Here is a 19,238-nt window from a genome sequence, read left to right as displayed (position 1 = left end):
CTTTTCACCCTTTTATGGCTGGATAACCTGATAAATTAGGCTATAAAATATGTCTCTAATTAGCAATATACTGTAGCGCTCACAAATGAACTGGAAAAAAGGTTCATAGTTGGCCGATCTGAAGTTACAAAAAGGGAAAAAACTACTTGATCTAGAACTTTAGACCACAAAACCAGGCTAAAATTTCCCAGAGCCATAGAAAGGCTATACAGTCATACATACATACAATTTTTGCATTGCTTCTTACAATCCACAGTTTTCATTTTATTATATTACAGGAATAGACTCACCACCCCCTACCCCCTACTCCTCAGGTCTTCCCATTGGTTGTTGTCCTCCTGATATGTCTTGAGGACAGATTTTTTTTATGTACATACTAATAATTTCCAAATTGGGGGCATGCCCCTCATTTTTCATTTCATAAATGGGCTTTTATTGTATTTCTGCTTTACTGGTTGCAGTAGCAGAACAAAATCTATTTACCTCTCCCAATCCTAGGTCACAACTAAAATACCATGTATAGGTTTTTAAGCATTCAACCTCAACTACTACATCTGCATTATCAATAAAGCATTAGATATGTTTCATAGATTTAGTCAATACAAAAGCTACCAGACCATTCTAATAATGACACTTTGTGGCATTACTCATGGTTCAGCCTGTGGCAAAATACATTTCCAGTGGTTCAGCTTGTCATTATGTTTTAATGCAGTACTAGTCTTTAAGTATAAGTTCTCTGAGAACCACTTCAAAGTGATCAGTAGCACTGCAAACAATGCTCTACATGCATACATGCTCCTGCACTGACTACACCACTGCAGCACTAACACTGCAAGTTTTAGGCACATTAACCATGTCAGGCATCAGAAGAAGCATTGCAGTACAACTGCCATTAACTCAAAACACCATCCATTACCCTCACAGCACCGTGATACTTTTCAGGCTCTCTCTTTTCCTCCCTGGTGCCTCAATGATCTGACACACCACCCGGTCACGCCTCGGATGACCATGATCTTGTGCTTTTTTAGCTTAGCTTTTAAGCCACTCCTCTCCCCTCTCAGCCTCCATGTATTCTCTCCCCTACCCTCTCTCATTTATTTCCATTGGAGAGCATCGATTGGCTTGTTTAAGCCCCTCGGTCCTGACTAATATTTCACTTCATGTAGCCTCATTCCACTCGTCTATCCTTTCCTCCACCCGTGCTTTACTCCTCTCCCCCTATCATTAGTCCTGCCCTCCCACCATCCAAACACTTGCTTTGAGAGACAGTAGGAATCCAACTCAATGGGTCGAGATCCCAAGTGAAACAGGCCTTTTCTATAACACACCGACCACCGGGAACAGCAAAAACATGCTTATGTGCAGGTTTTGAATACAACACCAGAGAAATCTCTCTTATTTCTTAGCTCCAAACTGTAGTTAAGTATGATTGTGTGTACACATAAATCAGCGGGGGCATGCCTTTAAATGACTTTTAAAATGCATTTTTCTTAGGGTGTTCGTGATTCGACTTGTGTGCACCCACATCTAATAAAATGTAATAAAAATACTGCACTGATTGGCTCGTGATATCGCTGCCACTCACTGTTTTCTCCCAGTGAGATGCTGCAGAGCCACAGCTCTAAACGGCTTGCTTAAATGTTTGCTGTGTTATTGCATCCTATTATGACACTGCTAAAACAGCGTGAAGTATCAGGAAATCTGCTTTTATGATTTACACATAACTAAAATCTCATGCAATTTCTCCCCAATATTCTAATATCCAAGTTAATTTTTTAGACTTATCTTTACTGTATGTATGTAATTATATATATATATATATATATATATATATATCGCATTTTCACATCATGCAGTGACAATCAAGTTGAATCCAGGGTACACTATTTCTCTACTCAGTGTGAGTCTAATGCAGTTGGTCGCAAAAGACAAGTACTCTTACAAAAAATGAGTGAAAATAAGCGCATCTCTAAACATCTACAGCTTTGAAAATGACACAGTTAATGCTGGCGTATCGCTGAATGCAATGAGCTAATCTACAGATCAAAACTCTGCAAGTCACAAATCATATCTACCCAGAGATCTGTCTTGCATCCACCATGAATATCAGGTCACCCATGGCTGGTTTCATGTAGGCTTTCCCTGATGCATGCATTCAAAAACAGACCCGCAGGCTTAAGGTGTGCACACGTTTCCATCTGCTGATCCTTTGGAGCACTGCAATAGGCTTTGCAGCTATCAGAAGGCAGATTGGATCAAAACACCACCCTGAGGGAAGGAGTCCCTGCTGTAGAAATTACCATCTTCCTCACACTCGAAATTCTCTTCTCCACTCATTGTTTCTGCATAGGTGTAATCCACAGCTTAGTCACAGATGAAGAGTGAGCAACAAGGGGATTGCAAGTAATTTTTTTAGCACTCATAAAACACTTCAACAGCAGCTCTGAGCTGCAAATTTTAAATGCCCTTGTATCATTCAGACACTTCAAACCCCAGGCCTTTCAAGGCCTCCCACAAAGAAATAAGATGAAAAATATGAAAATATGACAGACTGCTACTTTTTTATTATTTTTAACTTTTGTTAAAGTCATTGTTTAAAAAAAGAATAAATTTCACTGTCAGTTAATTAAAATATCAGGAAAAATATAGAAAAGCAACTGAGAATGATTTATATACATTAATCCTGCACATATACATACACACACAGACACACCGGCTATACACCGTTAAACCAAAAAGCCCATTTTATCATAGTGAGGGCCCACAAGTCTGAGTTCTTGAGCTAAGTGATTCACATACATGTAGAGCTCAGTGCAGCGAATATAGATCAGAATTTACCAAGAGTTTAAAAAAAAAAAAAAAGTATACACAGCTGCATAACTCGCTGCTGAAGACAAGAATTCACTGGAGGTGCTGCTCTTGTTTTTACAGAGGCAACTTCAAAACCAATGACAAAAAAAGAGATTTATTTTCCAGTAAAACAATGGCTCTATACATGCATCAAAGCTACCCCAAACCGTTTGAAGGATCAGAGAGCTGACTTGCATAGCTTTACCTCCGTAGTTATCAGACACTAAGCACAAACATCTGAGAGAGACATCCTGCGTCACATTACATCTCTGACATGAGGCGACGCGTCCAAATTCTTCCCAAAACCCGAGGTCTGTTTAATGGAAACAGCAGCTCGTTCAAATCTTAAAACTGCTCATCTTTCTAAAAGTGTATTTCAAATTTTCAAAAAACAAACAAACATAAAAACCCAAAACAAAACAGCCACACATTAAAATAAAAGCTTCTGTAACCAGGCTTAAACTTTTGGAACCCACTGTACATCTTTGTGTTCATACACATATATATGTGTATACATATACACACATATATGTATGTATATGTATACACATATATATGTGTCGGGGGTTCAGGAGGAAGAGAAATACTCAATACGCAAGGAAAAAAGACAAAAAACCGCAACAACAGCCGGCAGACGTACGATCAGCATGTTTAACTAAAAATAAGTCTGACTGAAGACTTTAAAGCATGTACGGGAATTAAAGACTGAAATGTTGAACAATGAACATTAATGATTTTCTTATGTACATTCTTGTAATTTTCCTTTTGACATCAAAATTAAATCAATGCAGTTTCAAAAATCCAACCCAAAAGTTCCCGGTGAGGGTGTCCCATTATTTCTCTTCGTCCTAAAAAACACATTAAACACAATAAAAGAATAATGAACCGGGGGGGGGGGAGATACTTCATTATAGAAGACTTCCACTGCAAAGTAAATTAATCACAATTACAAACACTGCTACATGGCACTGGTCACACCAGGCTGAATTCCAATAAGCAGTTTCTCTCCTCTGCAGAGAAAACAAGTGATTTGGGTGCAGACATTTACAACGGGAACATCAAGTAGTACAATAGGAAAGCAAGAACCACAAATGCCAAACGGTGACAAAGAAAAATTGAAGCTGTCTGAGCTTCCGAGCAGTGCCTGCCATGTTGGTTTACTGACTTCAGACTAATTCTTTTGCATGTAGTGTCTACAATATTCTGTACACCCCGCGGAGCTCTGTCTTGTCAGCTGTGGACTCACTCATCCTTTAGGGTTTGCCCTCCTTGACCTATTCCACTCACTTCTTGTGTCCCTTTCTTTCACTCTCTCTTTAGTCTTTCCATAGTTTGGGGCACTAGCGTCGTCACATTGTTTGATTATCCTTTTGTGTTTAACCCGTTTGCACTTTGAGCTTTTCTCCCTGCACCCAGTGGTATTATTTTATAAAACACTCGACACAACAGTTCTACGCCTCCACTGCTCCTACATTGTTGCTGTTTCCCACAGGTGCCCCATTGTTCCTGTTTCCCTCCCCAGCCTCGAAGCTCTTTTCTTCCAGGGGTTTTCCGATCCAGGCTCCGTAGCCGTGGGCGCTGAGAGCTTGGAAAAACTGTTGCTTGGCTTGCTGGAAGGACACAGCAGACATCTTTGCCTGAGCGTAGGAGGGCAGGGAGAGGAGGTCAGTGCGACCGCTTCGCTGGCACAGGGAGCGGAAAAGATGGAATAGATTGGACTTGGACACGCGGGACACGGCCAGTTTGGTCCTGGACAAAAAAGACATTAGCAAAGTGTTTTAAAAAAAAATGCAAAACAAGTGTGACAGGAAAAGCATTATGGTTTGTCTGGCAGGCTGGCATGACAAAGTGTTTCCTCAGATCATGCAGTGTTTCTTATTTAGCTTACTTCGCTCCCTGCTGCTCTGTTTTGACTCGCTTAATTAAAATTCAATGAAGCAAAAAATCTGCAAACAGCTTTCAGTTTATGGTGTTTTGTAAAGAGTTTTTATTACTAATGTGGTATAGGAGGGTGTGAGAAGACGTTATAAAGATAAATAAGGGGAAAAAAACTCCACAAAGTGAAACTGAATTATCACAACCTGCTTCAGTGTTTCCCCCAGAGTGGGTGTCAGCATCCATTCAAATCCCCTAAAGTTAATTCAGTTCATCTGGATGCAACGTTTTCAGTGGGAGAAACGTTTCATCGCTCATCCAAGTGACTTCCTGTCACTTGGATGAGCGATGTCACAAATGTCCAGTGAGGCTGAAGAAGTCTCACCAGACATTTCCTGAGACTGTAGTGGTTACCTGGATGAGCGATAAAACATTTCTGCCACTGAAAATGTAGGTCCACATGAACCGAATTAACTTGGTTGGATTCCTTTATCTGAATTATTGAGCATGCATCAAGACACTTCTTTTCAAAGCTTTATGTGGCCCACACTGAACAACAGCTCAAGATAGCAACAAGATTTTGGGAGCTATTAAGTGATCCAATTTAAAATCAGAATGTCTGACTTCTTTTTCCTTGTTATGCAAAAGTCACACTAGGAAAAGCAGTGGCTGTACACCTCAGCGTGACCAACATTACTGCAACCATGTGCAACAATGTTGGACTCCTCTTGCATATACAAATACAGGCCATTTAAAACTGTTTCTTTAATGACAGGGACCAGGTCTGCGACTCCTCGCCATCATCTGCTGTCTTCAAGTGACTGTGGTTAAGGAAGATTGAGTCAGTCTGCTATCAGTCTGTGACTGAATGTGGTCAAGTTGGCAACTGCATGAACTCTGTTTGTAATATCATGATGATTAACTGTAATAAATCAGCAAAAACTGCAAATCTGTTGTTTCTATGTACTGATAATTGACATTATCTACTTATACTCAGAGTGCAAATCTTACACATGAAACAGAAATCCAGAAATTCCTCCACAAATAGTGACGTAGTTGCTGTAGGACGACCATTCAACTGTAAAATGACACAGGTGCTCTGATTGCTTTTACACTGGAATGTAACCTGAACAGTTGCAAAGTGATGCTTTGCAGAGAAGTTGACTCAACACAGTCTGACTCCAATTGATGCAGTGTGTTGGATCAGTTAGACAGCAATACTTTGCATGCTTTCACTAGTTTGTCTGAGACTGACTGCAGTCAGTCCAAGACTGTGACATGCTTCCTCCCATCATACAACCTGTACAAACACCTTGTGAGTAAACTGATCACCCAGAGGTTGAGTATGCAACATCCTAAACCACTAGGCAATGAGTTGGTTGTTGCAACTACTTGCATTTTGCCTCCAACAGCTATATGGACAAACATAATCTATACTAAAAAAAAATAAAGATCAAAAAGGATAATACAATAAGTCTTGAAGCTGTTGAATGTAATGTCAATTGTAGATTTAGACTCAACTCACAATTCTTACTATTAATAATAAAAAAGAAAACAAAAATTCAGTAAAGATAATACATGTCAGTCCCTACATGCTACATACCCATCTACTTTTCCTTTGGTCCCGTCAAGCACTTCAACACTGTGCTGGTCTGGAAAGCTCCAGTTCACACTGGACTCCTTGGTCTTGCCTGTGTGACGTGTGGAGTCATACACACTCACCCTGCCGACCTACAAGTCCAACCAGGTGGTGTGGGAGAAGGGATGGGGAGAGAGAGCACATTTTGTAAATTAGCAGTTCTTTAATTAGATGAGTAACACGTGCATCACTGATGTGTCAGAGGCGTCACACTGTGTTGATTAGTGTCAAACTAAATGACAAACCAAGAAAATGTTAAGAAAAAAAAAAAGGCTCAAAAAAAGAAAAAACTGAAAGTGTGCCAGCTGCAATATTTCTTCCTTTTCTCTTGGTGTTACAACAGCAACCTGCTGGCTTTTTGTTAATTGATGGATGAGCCAAATTTAAAATAATATGAGCAATAAAAAAAAAAAAAGAAAGCTGTGCAGGCACAAATAGGATCGTTGGCAGCTTGATGGATTTAGTGAGAATAAACTTAATGTTCATGATTAATGTTCCAAGTGTGACCTTGCCAAAAACCTGTGCGGTTACCTCAGGGTGGTTCAGCTTGAAGGGAGCGGGGAGACTTTGCGTGAAAGCCTCGCCGTCTCTGGCCAACCGACAGCAAACGGCGCGTGTCAGGTGACCGTGGCTGTACAAATAGCCTGTTGGATAAGAGACGCAAAGACATGCTGTAAAACTGGTATCCAAGTCCAGAACCAATGCAATGGGAGTCCACCATTTTTCACTGACTCTTATCTGCACAAAGAAATCTTTATATTTTACCAAGTGTGATGGACTTCAGGTAGATGGGATCCAGGAAATGGGTAAGCAGTGCCCCCTGTAGGCCTATCACATTCCAGCGCAGGATCTTATCACTGCAGCTCATTGTCCTCAGCCTTTCACCGTGCTGGATGCCATCCCAGGTGGGTACAATGGCACTTGACTCCACAGGGATGGTGCCCTCACCTGGCAAAGACCAACAGCACACTCTTGCTTACAAACCGGGATGTGGTATCATTTGCTTTCATCTACATTTCATGACAGATCATGTACATAAAAGCCAATTTCTCCTTTAGTATCGTGCCTCACCATTCTCCACTTTAGTGCGAAGCTTGCCCTGCTTAGCATTCTCAAATAGAGGCTGGTGGCCTTGAGCTTCATCCCCCGCCTCACTGCATGACTTATCAAACAGAGCACCGTCCCCACACGGTGCCGTACTAAGGATGAGAGAAAAAGGAGAGAGATAAGGTATTGCTATGATGCACAGCAAAGCAACCTGCAGTTTAGGAGATGAGACCTCACAGAGCTAAACGGGAAACACTGATGTGTGAAAGTGAAGGCTTGGGGGATAGTGAAGAAAGAGAAAGAAAACATCTCATACTCCCACCTAATGTAGAGGTGAAAGGTGATGTCAGATTTGATCCGTAGTTTGTTATTCTCCGCCGGTTCAAATATACTATCGTCTGCACCTTCATAGTGCTTGAGCAGCTCACTGTACAGAAACCTGAGAGGAAAGGAGAAGGTGAGCTAGACTTATAATGTCCCACAGATGCCGTTTCAGGGAGAGGGGGGTATTTTTAGAAGTGTAGGAGAAACACTGATAAAGAAGCAAGATATCAATTTCTACCGAATAAATCCTCTCCTGGAGATGATTTCTGCATGGCAGTCATTAACAGTCTCTCCTTTAAGGCTCAGCTCCTCCCCTTTAACACAGCGATTTCCTGACAACAAGAATGAGAGAGAGGGAGAGGAAAAAAAGACAAATTCAATGTCAAAAAACACGACAATGCAGCGCCTCTCGGTTCAGCGGTGACCTAGTTGCTTCAGCTTTGTGACAGTACATACCTCTAAGCGCAGAAATCCACAAAACTAAACATTGTGGAAAAAATGCAGGGGCAATCCCCCCCATCCACCCCCACAGTGCTCCACAATTAAATTTTTTTACTACTTTGGTCATTTCATGTGTTATACGCTAAAGGTAATGGATGTACCAGTTCCAAGGCTGACAACAGTCCCCAGGCCCTCCCCCCTCCTCATGATGATCGTGGCCAGAATCTTGCGTCCCAGAAGGCAGTGCTGGATCCGTGTGGTCAGAGCGTTGAAGCGCTGGTGACTCAACATTGCTATCTGATCATGCAGTGTGCTGCCGCTCACTGGTAACTAGGAGAGGGGAGTGCAAAAACATGCAAATGAAAGAAAGACAGGAAGCATTATTTAAAACATTATTATTCAACATTCAGGATTCTCTGAATATGAATTGGACAAAAATGTGAAACTAAAACAGGAGAATATAACAAACTGCATGTTTCAGTATGCTGTCTATACAGACGTGTCACTTCCTTACACACTTGTGTTGTGTTCTTTATTATGAAGCAGTTTACCTTAGACTGCTTTTGTCTTGAACGAGGTTATACATTTCAAATGTACATGAAGACATTTTCTGATATTATTTTCTCAGGAGAGCAAGTGAAGTGGTTAGTTGATTATCCTTCAAGCATTTACTGTAGATTACTTTGAGCTTAATCTTTCAGCACAAGTAATCAAGCTAAGCAGAACCTGTTGCTATGCTCTACTCTTTCATTCCATTATGTTCAGCTGTAATCCCACGCTGAGCCACGGAAAGCTCTTTTAAAGCTGCTGCACTTTTAACTTTTAAGATGAAATGCGTGAATTCATTGAATAGTCAGTACCTCAGCTGGTGTAAGCTCCCCAGTGCGGGCTGCTCTCTCAGCTTCTCCAATCAGAACGCGCAGTGCAGCATCAGCTGCTTCCTGCTTTCCCTGCTTCTTGTTGGACGCACAGACGGGAGGGAACCAGCGTCCGCCGAGCTTGGCCTGGTAGGTGAACCTGAGAAGATGGCCAAAAAGTAAGATAAGCAGAGGATTTTGCTTGGTCCCCCTCGCCCCCCTTTAGGTGATTGCATGGAAACCCCAGCTGTTTTAACAAAGAAATAAACACAAATATCTATTCTAATAATTCCCTCATAGCATGAGTTGCTATTGCAACACACCAAAGATCCTGGAAAGCGAGGCAAAAAAAGAAATGTTTAAATTATTCGAAAATCTACATAAAATATTCCTTTTACAAGTATGTGGCAGCCCAGACAGTAGTAGAACTCCTGGTCTGTGGGTTTGGTTGCATCATGGTCTAACATACTTAGGGTCATGTGGCGGTCCAGACTGGCCCACAAGGCGGATCTCGGCAGCAAAGCCACGGGCTCTGGCATACTCCAGAAGACCCGACACTGCATTGTTGTTCAGGTGGTTGATGAGGTCCCCGACCCCTGCCTCGTGGGCTGCTCGCAACTCATCTGCAGTGAGTGGAGGTAAACTGGGGCATGTTGCCCCAGAAAAACTCTCGTCACTGCCACTGGAAGGACCCAGGGGCAACTGAGGCTGGAGAAGACAGATGGGTGAGGCGGTGATGCAAAAGAAAGATGTGAACAGTAAAGAAAAGAGCTTTGTGACAGATGTGACAAAAATAGTTTCTTTATGCCCAAGAAATCAATTATCCCTTTAATTTTAGGAATATGCAATCCCCATCTATTCTTGGTTACTCATTAAACACCTTGTTGAGCTGCAGTTTCCCATCAGCCATTAATTCTTTGACAGCCTCCTCTGCTGCCAGCTGGCGAGCTGCCTTCTTATTTGGAGCTGAGGCCTCTGCAAACAAGCTCTCTCCCACCTTCACCCTGTACATGAACCTGAGCCCAGAACAGAGAAAGGGAAACGAAAGGATTATAACTGAGATCAGATTCATAACTCCACATTTACAAAGCCTGAGCAGATGCACCATGATCACAATGAAACTGGAGCCTGTACTAAGATCATGATCAAGACTAGTGATCATGTTTTCTGGAAAGTGATGGCAAGAAAACACAAGTTTATACTGTTTGTCTGACCCGGCCATCAACTGAACAAAGACGTTTTTGTGCCTTTGTCAGATGACTACAGTACTGAGAGATATTGAACAGCTGCTGCTCTGAGGCAGAAAAGTATGACCACAGAGAGAAACTCAACCTATGAGCATGCAGTGTGGAGAAGAACATCCAAACAGATTCAAAGGGAAATGAATGAGTCAGTACCTTGGATCATGCGGTGGACCCGCCTGTCCAGTGTTGATGAACTCGATGGGCTTCCCACTGCGCTGGCTGTACTCCATAAGGACAGACACCGGATTCTTGCCACCAGGCAGAGAGCGGGACAGGGGTTGGCGAGGTCCCTCTGCCGTCCCTTCCACACCGCCAGACCCCAAAACCCCCCCTGTGCTTTCAGCAGGTCCCTTGTGGAGAGAGTAAACAAAAATGCCAACTATAATTTACGGCACTTCTCAGACACAGTTTTTAATTGGTCTCCAACATTAGATAACGGCTATGGACACAGTTTTAGCCAGCACAGGTAATTAGACTTCTGTTTACAGTTCATGCCCTGGTGAATAAATTCAACACTCTCAATTGACGAAAGTCTGACCAGTCACAGGCAATTAGTTAAAGCGTGTTGTGACTAAATGTGATTTCATTTCTTAAAATGCACAAGGGGTCGTATTTTCACAGATTACAAAAGAACTTACACTGGTGTCTGGAGGTAGCTCCATCACCTGGTCCACATTGCCAGTATTTTCCTCATCGGCGGTGCACGTCCCCCCTTGCATCTCTTTGACAAGGATTCGCAGTGTGGCTGCAGCAGCATCCTTTTTTGCAACTTTCTTACTAGAAGCTTCCGCGACAGGAAACAGCCTCCCGTTGAGCATCACCTGCATACGAAATCTAACAGAAGCAAAAAAGAAAATACAGATGTGACACAAGTATCTGCAAATATGATTAATTCAAGAAAAATTTACCAAGATTCCTACGTTGACTAACAAGCAAAGTAATTTACATTTTTAGTTTGATTTCACTTCGGCAGATTTATTTCTTATAGACTCTGAATACACAGATCTGTGTAGGTGTAAAAACAAAACTATCACATAATGAAAAAATGATAGGATTTACCCTCTGTATCGGTTAAGTCTTATCGGAGTAGAACAATTTCCGTACAAAAGAAAACGAAAGAAAGAGAGCATATTTCTCATTTCATTTCCTTTTTGATAAAGCATATAGTTTGGGCTGGATCAGGTGATCCTGAATCCTTCCTTAGTGGCACTGCAATAGGCCTAGGCTTCTTGGGGTTTCCCATGATGCACTGAGTGTTTTTTTTGGTTCATTCTTCTTTTTTTACTCACTACATGTTTATAAACCTCCCTGCATTTAATCACTAGTTATTACTAATTTCGGGCTCTCTTCCACAGCATGTCTTTTGTTCTGTCTTCCTCCCATCACCCCCAAGGGGTTGCAGCTGATGACTCCCCCTCCCTAAGCGTGGTTATGCTCTTGAGGTTTCCTCCTGTTAAAAGGGAGTTTATCCTTCCCACTATCGCCAAGTGCTCGCTCAAAAGGCACATTTTATTGTTGGGGTTTTCTCTGTATTACTGAAGAGTCACTAACTTACAATATAAAGCACCTTGTTGTGACTGTTGTTGTGATTTCGAGCCATATAAACAAAACTGAACCTAACTGAATTAATGAGCTCGTGAAAATCCTCGTAACACAGCAGGACTGTCACCATTAATTGCGATATTTTATGAGTTAAACTTGGTAAAGTAATTATTGTGGCACTAAAACCTGAGTCAGTGATTAGCCGTAACAAACCAGTAAGTGCCATAATAGCATTTACAAAGCCTGGTTTATGTGGATCATTTCACTAACCTAGGATCGTGGGAGGGTCCTGACTGGTCCAGCAGCAGGAACTCGCAGTTCTGGCCCAGATACTGGGCATACTCCATGAGACCGCTCACAGGGTTCTTCAACCTTACCTCCTGTAACTTAGCCCACAGATTCTGGGGAGGCGGGGCAGCCACTGAGACAGCTACAGTCCCCATGGCATTGGTTTTCTCGGATGCCTTTTTTTCAGCATCCGTCTCTCTGCGAATAGCATTGAGGAATTCAGGGATGTCATCAGTGGACCACTGTCCTTCATTGGCGTTTTCGCTTTTACATGAGGCAGAGGAAAGGGGCTAAAAGGAGGAATGAGATGGAAAGGGAAAATTGAGGTAAAAGGGTTAATATAGGCAGGGTAGATCTTCAAGTCTTATCTAAATGCGATTAATAAAAAGTTCACATTTTCAGCAAAGTGTCTCTCAGAGCAATAGTTCAACATTTGGAAGAGCATTAGAAAGAAAGATTGACACTGCTTTTATGTTTGTTGGATAAATCCACAGATGGTTGATTTGGCTTAGTATAAAGGCTGAAAACGGGGAAATGAGCGAATAAGCTTATGTCTCAAAATGTCAAGCTACTATTTTAATCTTTTCAGAATGCATGCTGTGTTTTACTGGGGAAAAATCTTTAATACCTAGAATTTGTTATCCATTGAGCTTGACCTATTTAGCTGAAAGAGTTTCAAATTTATTATTTTTAAGTTATGGTTTGATTTTCATTTAGCCGCCACATTTCAAGGAATCTTTGTATTGTTCTATATGTAGCAGACCTACACTACAGATGGATTCACCTTAGTGCAGGCAAAGCCAGGGACCATGCTGAGCTGCAAACACACTTTTATTGTCACTTTGCACGGACACATGCAGAATAAATCAAAACCCTGTGCACTCAGGTGGAGCCTGCCCGGCAGGGTGAATCACACTGGACTCCAAACAATAACTCGGAGAAAAAGTCTGGCTCAGCCCACAACCCAGCTGTGGAGTCCTAAGGCTTTTCTTATTTCACTAATTTGTTCCTTCTCGTCTTCTCTGTCCTCTCGATGGTGACCTGGAAATCAATCTCAGTACACTATGCTGAAGGGTGTCACAATTCCCAAAACCCAACTGGAGGACAGAGGAAAGAAGAAGCTTGCCAGAAGAGCTCTAATGGAGGATGCACAGGTTTGGATCAAGTGTTTTTACCTTCAGTGTATAAAAGAGGCGTAGCTGGAAAACACAAGCAACGCTAGAAGACGGACTCTTTACACAACTTGTCCTTTTTCTTCACAATTTGTTCCAGTTAGATGATCAAACTTTGTGCTCTTCACTGTTTCTTTGTGTGTGATTAGAAAAGAGTATGGCTTGTCACAGTGCGCCATGCTGTGAATTTAATCAAACTTGGCCCTAAATCTGAGATCATAAAATACAGCAGGGATTCAGGTAGAATAAAAACACAAGTTGAGTCCAACATCAAACTGAACCAATCTTGTTTTGGAAAGAGGCTCTGAGGCAAAGATTTCAAATCTGATTAAACGCCTGTTGCTTTGCCTCCTCCGCTTGAATCTCTGGTGTGACACAGATGCACAAAATAAATAACTAAATAAAATTTTAGGGGAAATAAGAAAGGTGGCTGGTTTGTGCCATCTGGTCACAGCTGGCTGATTGGCAAAATCAAGGCAGGTGTATTGGTCACTCCACCTCACACTGCCCCCTGAACTACTCTGCCTCACTTCTTCTCCTGCAGCTGAGTGAAAACCCAAAGCCATTTATAATTAAACAAATCAAAATGTATAAAGCAAAAACTCTAACTATACCTACCGCTTCACTAAGAATTTGGTCTGGTATCCAACCCCCCGTAAGTACCTCAAGGCCTGGTAATGGTGGTAGCGGTGATGGGGAAAAGATGGCACTCACTTCCTCCTCTTCTACTTCCATTTTAACCAGGACAGCCGGGTTGCTCTGTGCAGCTTTGAGACTCCTCTCCATTCTCTCTCGGCGGTGGGTGGAGAGCTCCCATGTTGGAGGGTTGACTTCAACATTCCTAACGACTTCACCTTGCTTTTCTAGGGCGTACAGAGTAGAATTGACCTGCTTAGCAGTCTTGAGTCCAATATTTTTCGCTATGTTAAGAGCTGTTGCCTCCCTTGATTGAAGAAGGTATTTAAAAATTTGTTCCTTCTGTTCTGCCATCACAGCACCTTTAATGTCCTGATCAGGGGAGCTAGAAGTGCTGGGATGTTGCTTCTTGTGGTGTTGACCTTTTGCTGATGACTGGGAATCTTCAGAGTCAGAAAACTCTAAAGAGGAGGAATATGAAGAACTTGATTCTGTGTCAGAGTCCTCTTCTTTGGCCTGGACTTCCTCTTCGGTTTCTGTTTCAACCTTTTCTTCAGGTTTTTGTGGGGGTTCTGAACTGGCTAACGAATAAGGAGGTTGATTTTGTACGCGATACTTTGTGCTTTGGTCTTCCTCGACTCTGAGAGGTTCTCTGTATAGTGTCCACTCAGGAGGGGTTAATCCTTGCTTGGAAGCTTTCTGTAAGTGTTCCAAAGAGTACAGAGCCTTGTTGACTACCTTTTTGTGAAGATGCAGTTTTCTGGCTAACACTTTAGCAGAAATACTTTCACTTGGCTTCAACGCAGCCAAAGCCTCATGTACCACGCCCTGTATTTGAGTTGTGAGAGTGATGTTAGGTTTACAAAAACTTAAATTTCCTGTGCTGCTGGATGAAGAATGTTTGTCAAACCTTTCTCCTCCTCTGTTGGGCCTGTCTTTGAGCAACAAACCCTGAAATTGGTCACAGAGTGAATCTGTTTGGGTGCGCCATTGTCTACTGGAGTGTTGGTTATGGTTTTTACCTTGGAACTGGTTTTGATTCAAGTGTCGAGGTGCTAGGTTACCTCTTGAAGCTCCTGCACCAGGTCGGTATGGTCTCCGGTCTTGGCTAGCCCCTCTACCACTAGGGCTGCTGTTTGGATATCTACAGTATCCTGACTGAGGCTGGTATATAGTACTATGTGACCTGTTGGGTACAAATCCTCCTCCTCCTCCTCCTCCTCCACTCACAGTGGCTCTAAACTGTGGAGCCTCAGAGATCCGTCCTGTCAGGAATTCTCTTTGTTTGTCATAAAAGGAATTAGGGCTTGGACCTGCACCGTGATTCGGGCTGTACAAGCTATTATGGGTGACAGAGTTTGGGACCACTTTAATGTGGCTTGGTGTAGGGGGGGTAGAAGGGATTAGGGGAGATGAGGGCTGTATGTGTGCTTCAGGGTGGGTAGGACCGTCGTAGTAACTTGGATGTGGGATCTGCTGTGGCCCAGCTCTGGGATAGAATACACCTGGGCCAGGTCTATAGAAGTTATCCCTTTCCTGCACGCGGGGTTGTGGATGCCTGTAGTAATGTTCTTTGGAAGGCCCTCCTCTACCTCTGCTCATAGCGCAGGGGTTGAGCGTGAAGGGGGCCGATGCTGCCGGCTGTGCAGCTTCTGTATTAGTGTATGTCCTCTAGCGCAAACAGAATACCCTGATCAGGAGTCAGGGCAGGCCAGTTGCATGCTGAGAGACCCTGAAATAAAAACAAAGGGCAAAGTTAGGAGAATACCAATAAATTGAGACAAATAACAGCAAGATAACTCAACTGTTGGAAAAAAAAAAAAAAAGAAAACTTTTAAAAATTAAGGAGCAGTCGGGAGGTTAAGAAAAAAACTGTCATTCCAGCCAGTACCACAAGTTCAGACTGTGCTGGCAATCCTCCAACCTGCTCAAGTGTCCTTGGATAAGTCACTAAATCTATAACAACTCCAAGAGCAGGGTTTTAAGCAACTGTCTATGCCACTGCTTTCTTAAAATACAGCAGCAAACAACACAGAGAATTACTCAAAATGTGGTCAATATGGAAGGTTGGAGGAAATGTGGAGACGACAAGCTGGGAGTGCTGCATATATCATCAGATTATCATAACTATTCAGTCTACAAGGATACTGCAGGGTGACATACTATCTCTTCCAGTCACACTGAAACCAAACCCCGGTTAAAAAGGAAGCTGATAAATAATGCAGACCTTGTTGCAACTATTCTGTATTATTTCTGGCCTTAGAAATTATCGCTGGATCTGAAGCCGAAGCAGAGAGGGAAAGTGAGACTGATGCAAACAAGGAGAACAGACAAGGGCACAGAGGGACATGGGCTAAAAAGTCATCAGTAACAAACTGCAGACAGGGAAAAAGCCTGCAGCGGTTAGCTAGCAATTCTGGTTATAATGTTATTTTTCACAGAGCTAGCTAGAGTAATTCTTCTAGCATGCATGAAAATAAAACATTAAAAAAAATTAGCAATCTGAAACAGAAATTTTGACCTACACTGTCCCAGAACTTTAAAATCCTTCTATGGGAGAAACAAACATTGATTCCTCCTCAAGTGTCATATCTGACAACACTCAATAATGTCTATATCAGGCAGAATGACAACAAGGAGACACCCAATACTGAGTCAGGTTTCATCCCCTCTGGCACGGTCAGCATCAACGGCTGAGCGGACCGAACATACCGCATTAACAGAGAACACCATAGTGTTGGTTCATCGCTGTAATAAGGGCCGACAGGGCCGGCAGCAGAGGGGCCAAACAGTATTGAAGCTGACTCATCTTGACCCTGATGCAAGGCAACATTTGACAGCCAAAATAACAACTGTGTTTTTCAGAATCTGCGTTCACTACACTCTCCTTTGTTGTTAGCCTAGACAGAGATGTAGACAAGACTGTGCATCTGACAACTGATTGAGAACACTATTTAATACAAAAAACAAACCAAAAAATCCATTAAAGACAAAACACCTCCTGACATTGAGAGTCACCCTCTTCTATAATCACCAAGCTTTGTGCCCTCTGTTTCCTGAATATGTCAGAAATGAAGTCTCTAGATTTAGCGCACACACCCCCACATGTGCACGCAATATGCTATATTTACAAGCAGGAAAGGGCCCGTGGAGTCTTACAGCATCATCAGAGGCATTATAACACACTGATTTTAACAGTTCTCACCTACAGTAGTTCAAATGAAAGTGGCAGCGCTGAAAAAGTAAATAGAAGTAGTAAAAAGCGCCCTTACTTTTGCAGATTCCTAAAGGCGACTAATCCAAGACTCGATTCCAAGTAAATAAGGTAATAATAATTATAACAATAAAATAAACGTTACAGATTAATGCAAGAATAAAGACCGAACCCGTGGTAGAATGGGTGAAAAAAAATAACCACAAATCTATGTAGTGCTGAAGGTGTTGTCCAAAATGCAGGGTCTTCCGGTTTTGGGTGATCAGTTCCTAATCGCAGCACAAAGATAAACACCGGAGAGGTTTGCGCGCTTATAAAGCCTGCTGCAAGATGCGTTAGTACACTGTTACACGGCGATGATGAAGGGAAAATCCGCGGGGTTGTTACTGTAATAAAAAGGAAACTGTCCTCCACTAAAAGGGTTAAGTTTCGATTTCATTTCTGAAGAAAACTTAGGTTTCTGTCGCCAGTCACGTGACCACGAGGCACACCGGAACTGTTTAAAGGTTAAGCTTCCTCATCTCTGTTCGAAGAGGTCAGATTTAAAAAAAAAAAAAAAAAAAAAAAAAAGCTATAGCGACGTCCTTGCTGCTCTACAACAAACCAGGGCATAGTCTCCTCGGTGCTTGCTCTAGGAGACAACACTCGCTCGGATCAATTTCTCGCTTTAAAAATAAAACAAGGAAAACGAAAGAAGCGGGTGAAAGGAATGTAATACATTTTGGGAGACTCAAATATTGTCCCAAAGCGTCAAAATTTCGCTATGAATTTAGATGGCATACTAAATCAAGACTCCGGGCTCCACCTGATTTCAAATTGCCTGAAATATTTTTTAAATAATAAATTATATTGGCAATGTGCTGTTGTAGCTTTATCTACAAAAGAAAATGCTTGAATCCAAACAGTTAATGTGGAAAACAGCTGCACAGCGTAAAAGGGGGGTTTATAAAAATAAAACGGAAACTTACAAACTTTTTTGTTAATCAAAGCAAACGAATATTATCTGTCTCTCTTATCACTTTCATGAAGGTTAGCATTAAATTCAGTTACTTTAAAACTGGAGGTCTGACAAACAAGACAAGGTTAATAATTAGAGAAACATGAGGCTTAAACGTTAGGAGCTACAGGTTAGACCAACTTGATATTCATATTTTTGTTCCAGACACAACAGCTCTCACTATTATTAATTAATAAATCGGTGAAAAGACCAGTTGACAGCAGCTAACTGAGCATCGTTCCTCCTCCGGCTAACTGAGGTTAGCCTGCTAGCTCCGCACTGGCACTGCACCATTTCTAACTGTCGCCTGCATCGCAGCAGGCTCGTTATCTGCTACAGTCAAACAGCGATAAACGCCTCACACAAAGCCTACAAAATGACTTCAGGACAAGCCATAGCCTTTAGCAGTTACCTCACTTCGCCGTGTTTCCTGGTAGTGCGTGGTTGCTGGTGTGTGATGTTTTAATGCGGTGAAAGAAACAATCAAAGAACTGATGCGGGGAATAGTGACGCAAAGGCTGCGACTGACGATTATACGTCGCAAGCAAATGACGTAGAACCTTGCTAAAGTTTCAATATTGTTCAAACCATTGACTAACCAATGACTGTAGAAAACAGTCAAACGTACCAAAAACAATATAACTGAAAACTGAAAGTAGGTATAACCTAGAACTTAGTTGTACTTTTAATTCATCATTCTATAAAAGCTGTATGTGAACATAGGTCTTCATCACAAAAACGTATCACAGACATTAGAATAAGCATTGTAGGCCTTCAATACACTGGAAAAGGCATTTCATTCTTTCTGTGATGACAACACATAATATTCATAATAGATTATCTCAAAGCTGAGTCTATGAGTGTGAGTCGTGTGTGAGCATTGTTAAACATATGTTAGAATACAATAATAGTACATAAAACCTAGGTGCAACATAATTCAATTTGTGAGGAAGACACTACATTTGCTTTTAGAGTGTTCATTGAGTATAGAGAGTATAGAGAGTATAGAGAAGGTGAGACAGCGCTTAACTGTGTCTTTGTGGATTTAAACAAAGAATATGATAGGGGGACAAGAGGAACTGTAGCACTGTATAAAGAAGTGAGGAGTGTCA

The 19,238-nt window shown here is 42.0% G+C and overlaps 1 protein-coding gene across 3 annotated transcripts; it reads right to left on the bottom strand.

Annotated features, from left to right (window-relative positions):
• Positions 1-2,544: 2,544 nt before the first annotated feature.
• adar (adenosine deaminase RNA specific) lies at positions 2,545-18,660 on the bottom strand. Of its 3 annotated transcripts, none has more exons than XM_040029803.1 (16): positions 18,539-18,660; positions 13,898-15,647; positions 12,090-12,397; positions 10,916-11,111; positions 10,431-10,627; positions 9,914-10,049; positions 9,503-9,741; positions 9,037-9,193; positions 8,338-8,506; positions 7,974-8,067; positions 7,734-7,850; positions 7,436-7,563; positions 7,130-7,312; positions 6,896-7,008; positions 6,329-6,456; positions 2,545-4,599 (listed from the first exon to the last, which is right to left on the bottom strand). In XM_040029803.1, the coding sequence occupies exons 2-16, from the start codon at positions 15,515-15,517 to the stop codon at positions 4,302-4,304; spliced, it is 4,083 nt and encodes a 1,360-aa protein (XP_039885737.1). In that variant the 5' UTR covers positions 15,518-15,647; positions 18,539-18,660; the 3' UTR covers positions 2,545-4,301. The 3 variants fall into 3 exon arrangements, with proteins under 3 accessions (XP_039885737.1, XP_039885739.1, XP_039885738.1); XM_040029805.1 differs by having other exon boundaries at positions 13,943-15,647; XM_040029804.1 differs by lacking the exon at positions 18,539-18,660 and adding an exon at positions 17,188-18,523.
• Positions 18,661-19,238: the final 578 nt, after the last annotated feature.

The sequence above is a fragment of the Simochromis diagramma genome, unplaced genomic scaffold (genome assembly GCF_900408965.1).
Source record: "Simochromis diagramma unplaced genomic scaffold, fSimDia1.1 OVJJ01000361.1, whole genome shotgun sequence".
NCBI classification, from domain to species: domain Eukaryota; kingdom Metazoa; phylum Chordata; class Actinopteri; order Cichliformes; family Cichlidae; genus Simochromis; species Simochromis diagramma.
The sequence above is the reverse complement of the archived record's forward strand: the minus strand, read 5'-3'. Positions and strand labels throughout refer to the sequence as shown.

Coding starts and splice junctions, on each gene's coding strand:
- adar (XM_040029803.1), bottom strand. CDS start 15,517: ATGAGCAGAGGTAGAGGAGGGCCTTCCAAAGAACATTACTACAGGCAT. Junction 11,112..12,089: donor GGACCCTCCCACGATCCTAG/GTTAGTGAAATG, acceptor TGCTTCTGTTAG/ATTTCGTATGCAGGTGATGC. Junction 9,742..9,913: donor GGAAACTGCAGCTCAACAAG/GTGTTTAATGAG, acceptor TGTCTTCTCCAG/CCTCAGTTGCCCCTGGGTCC.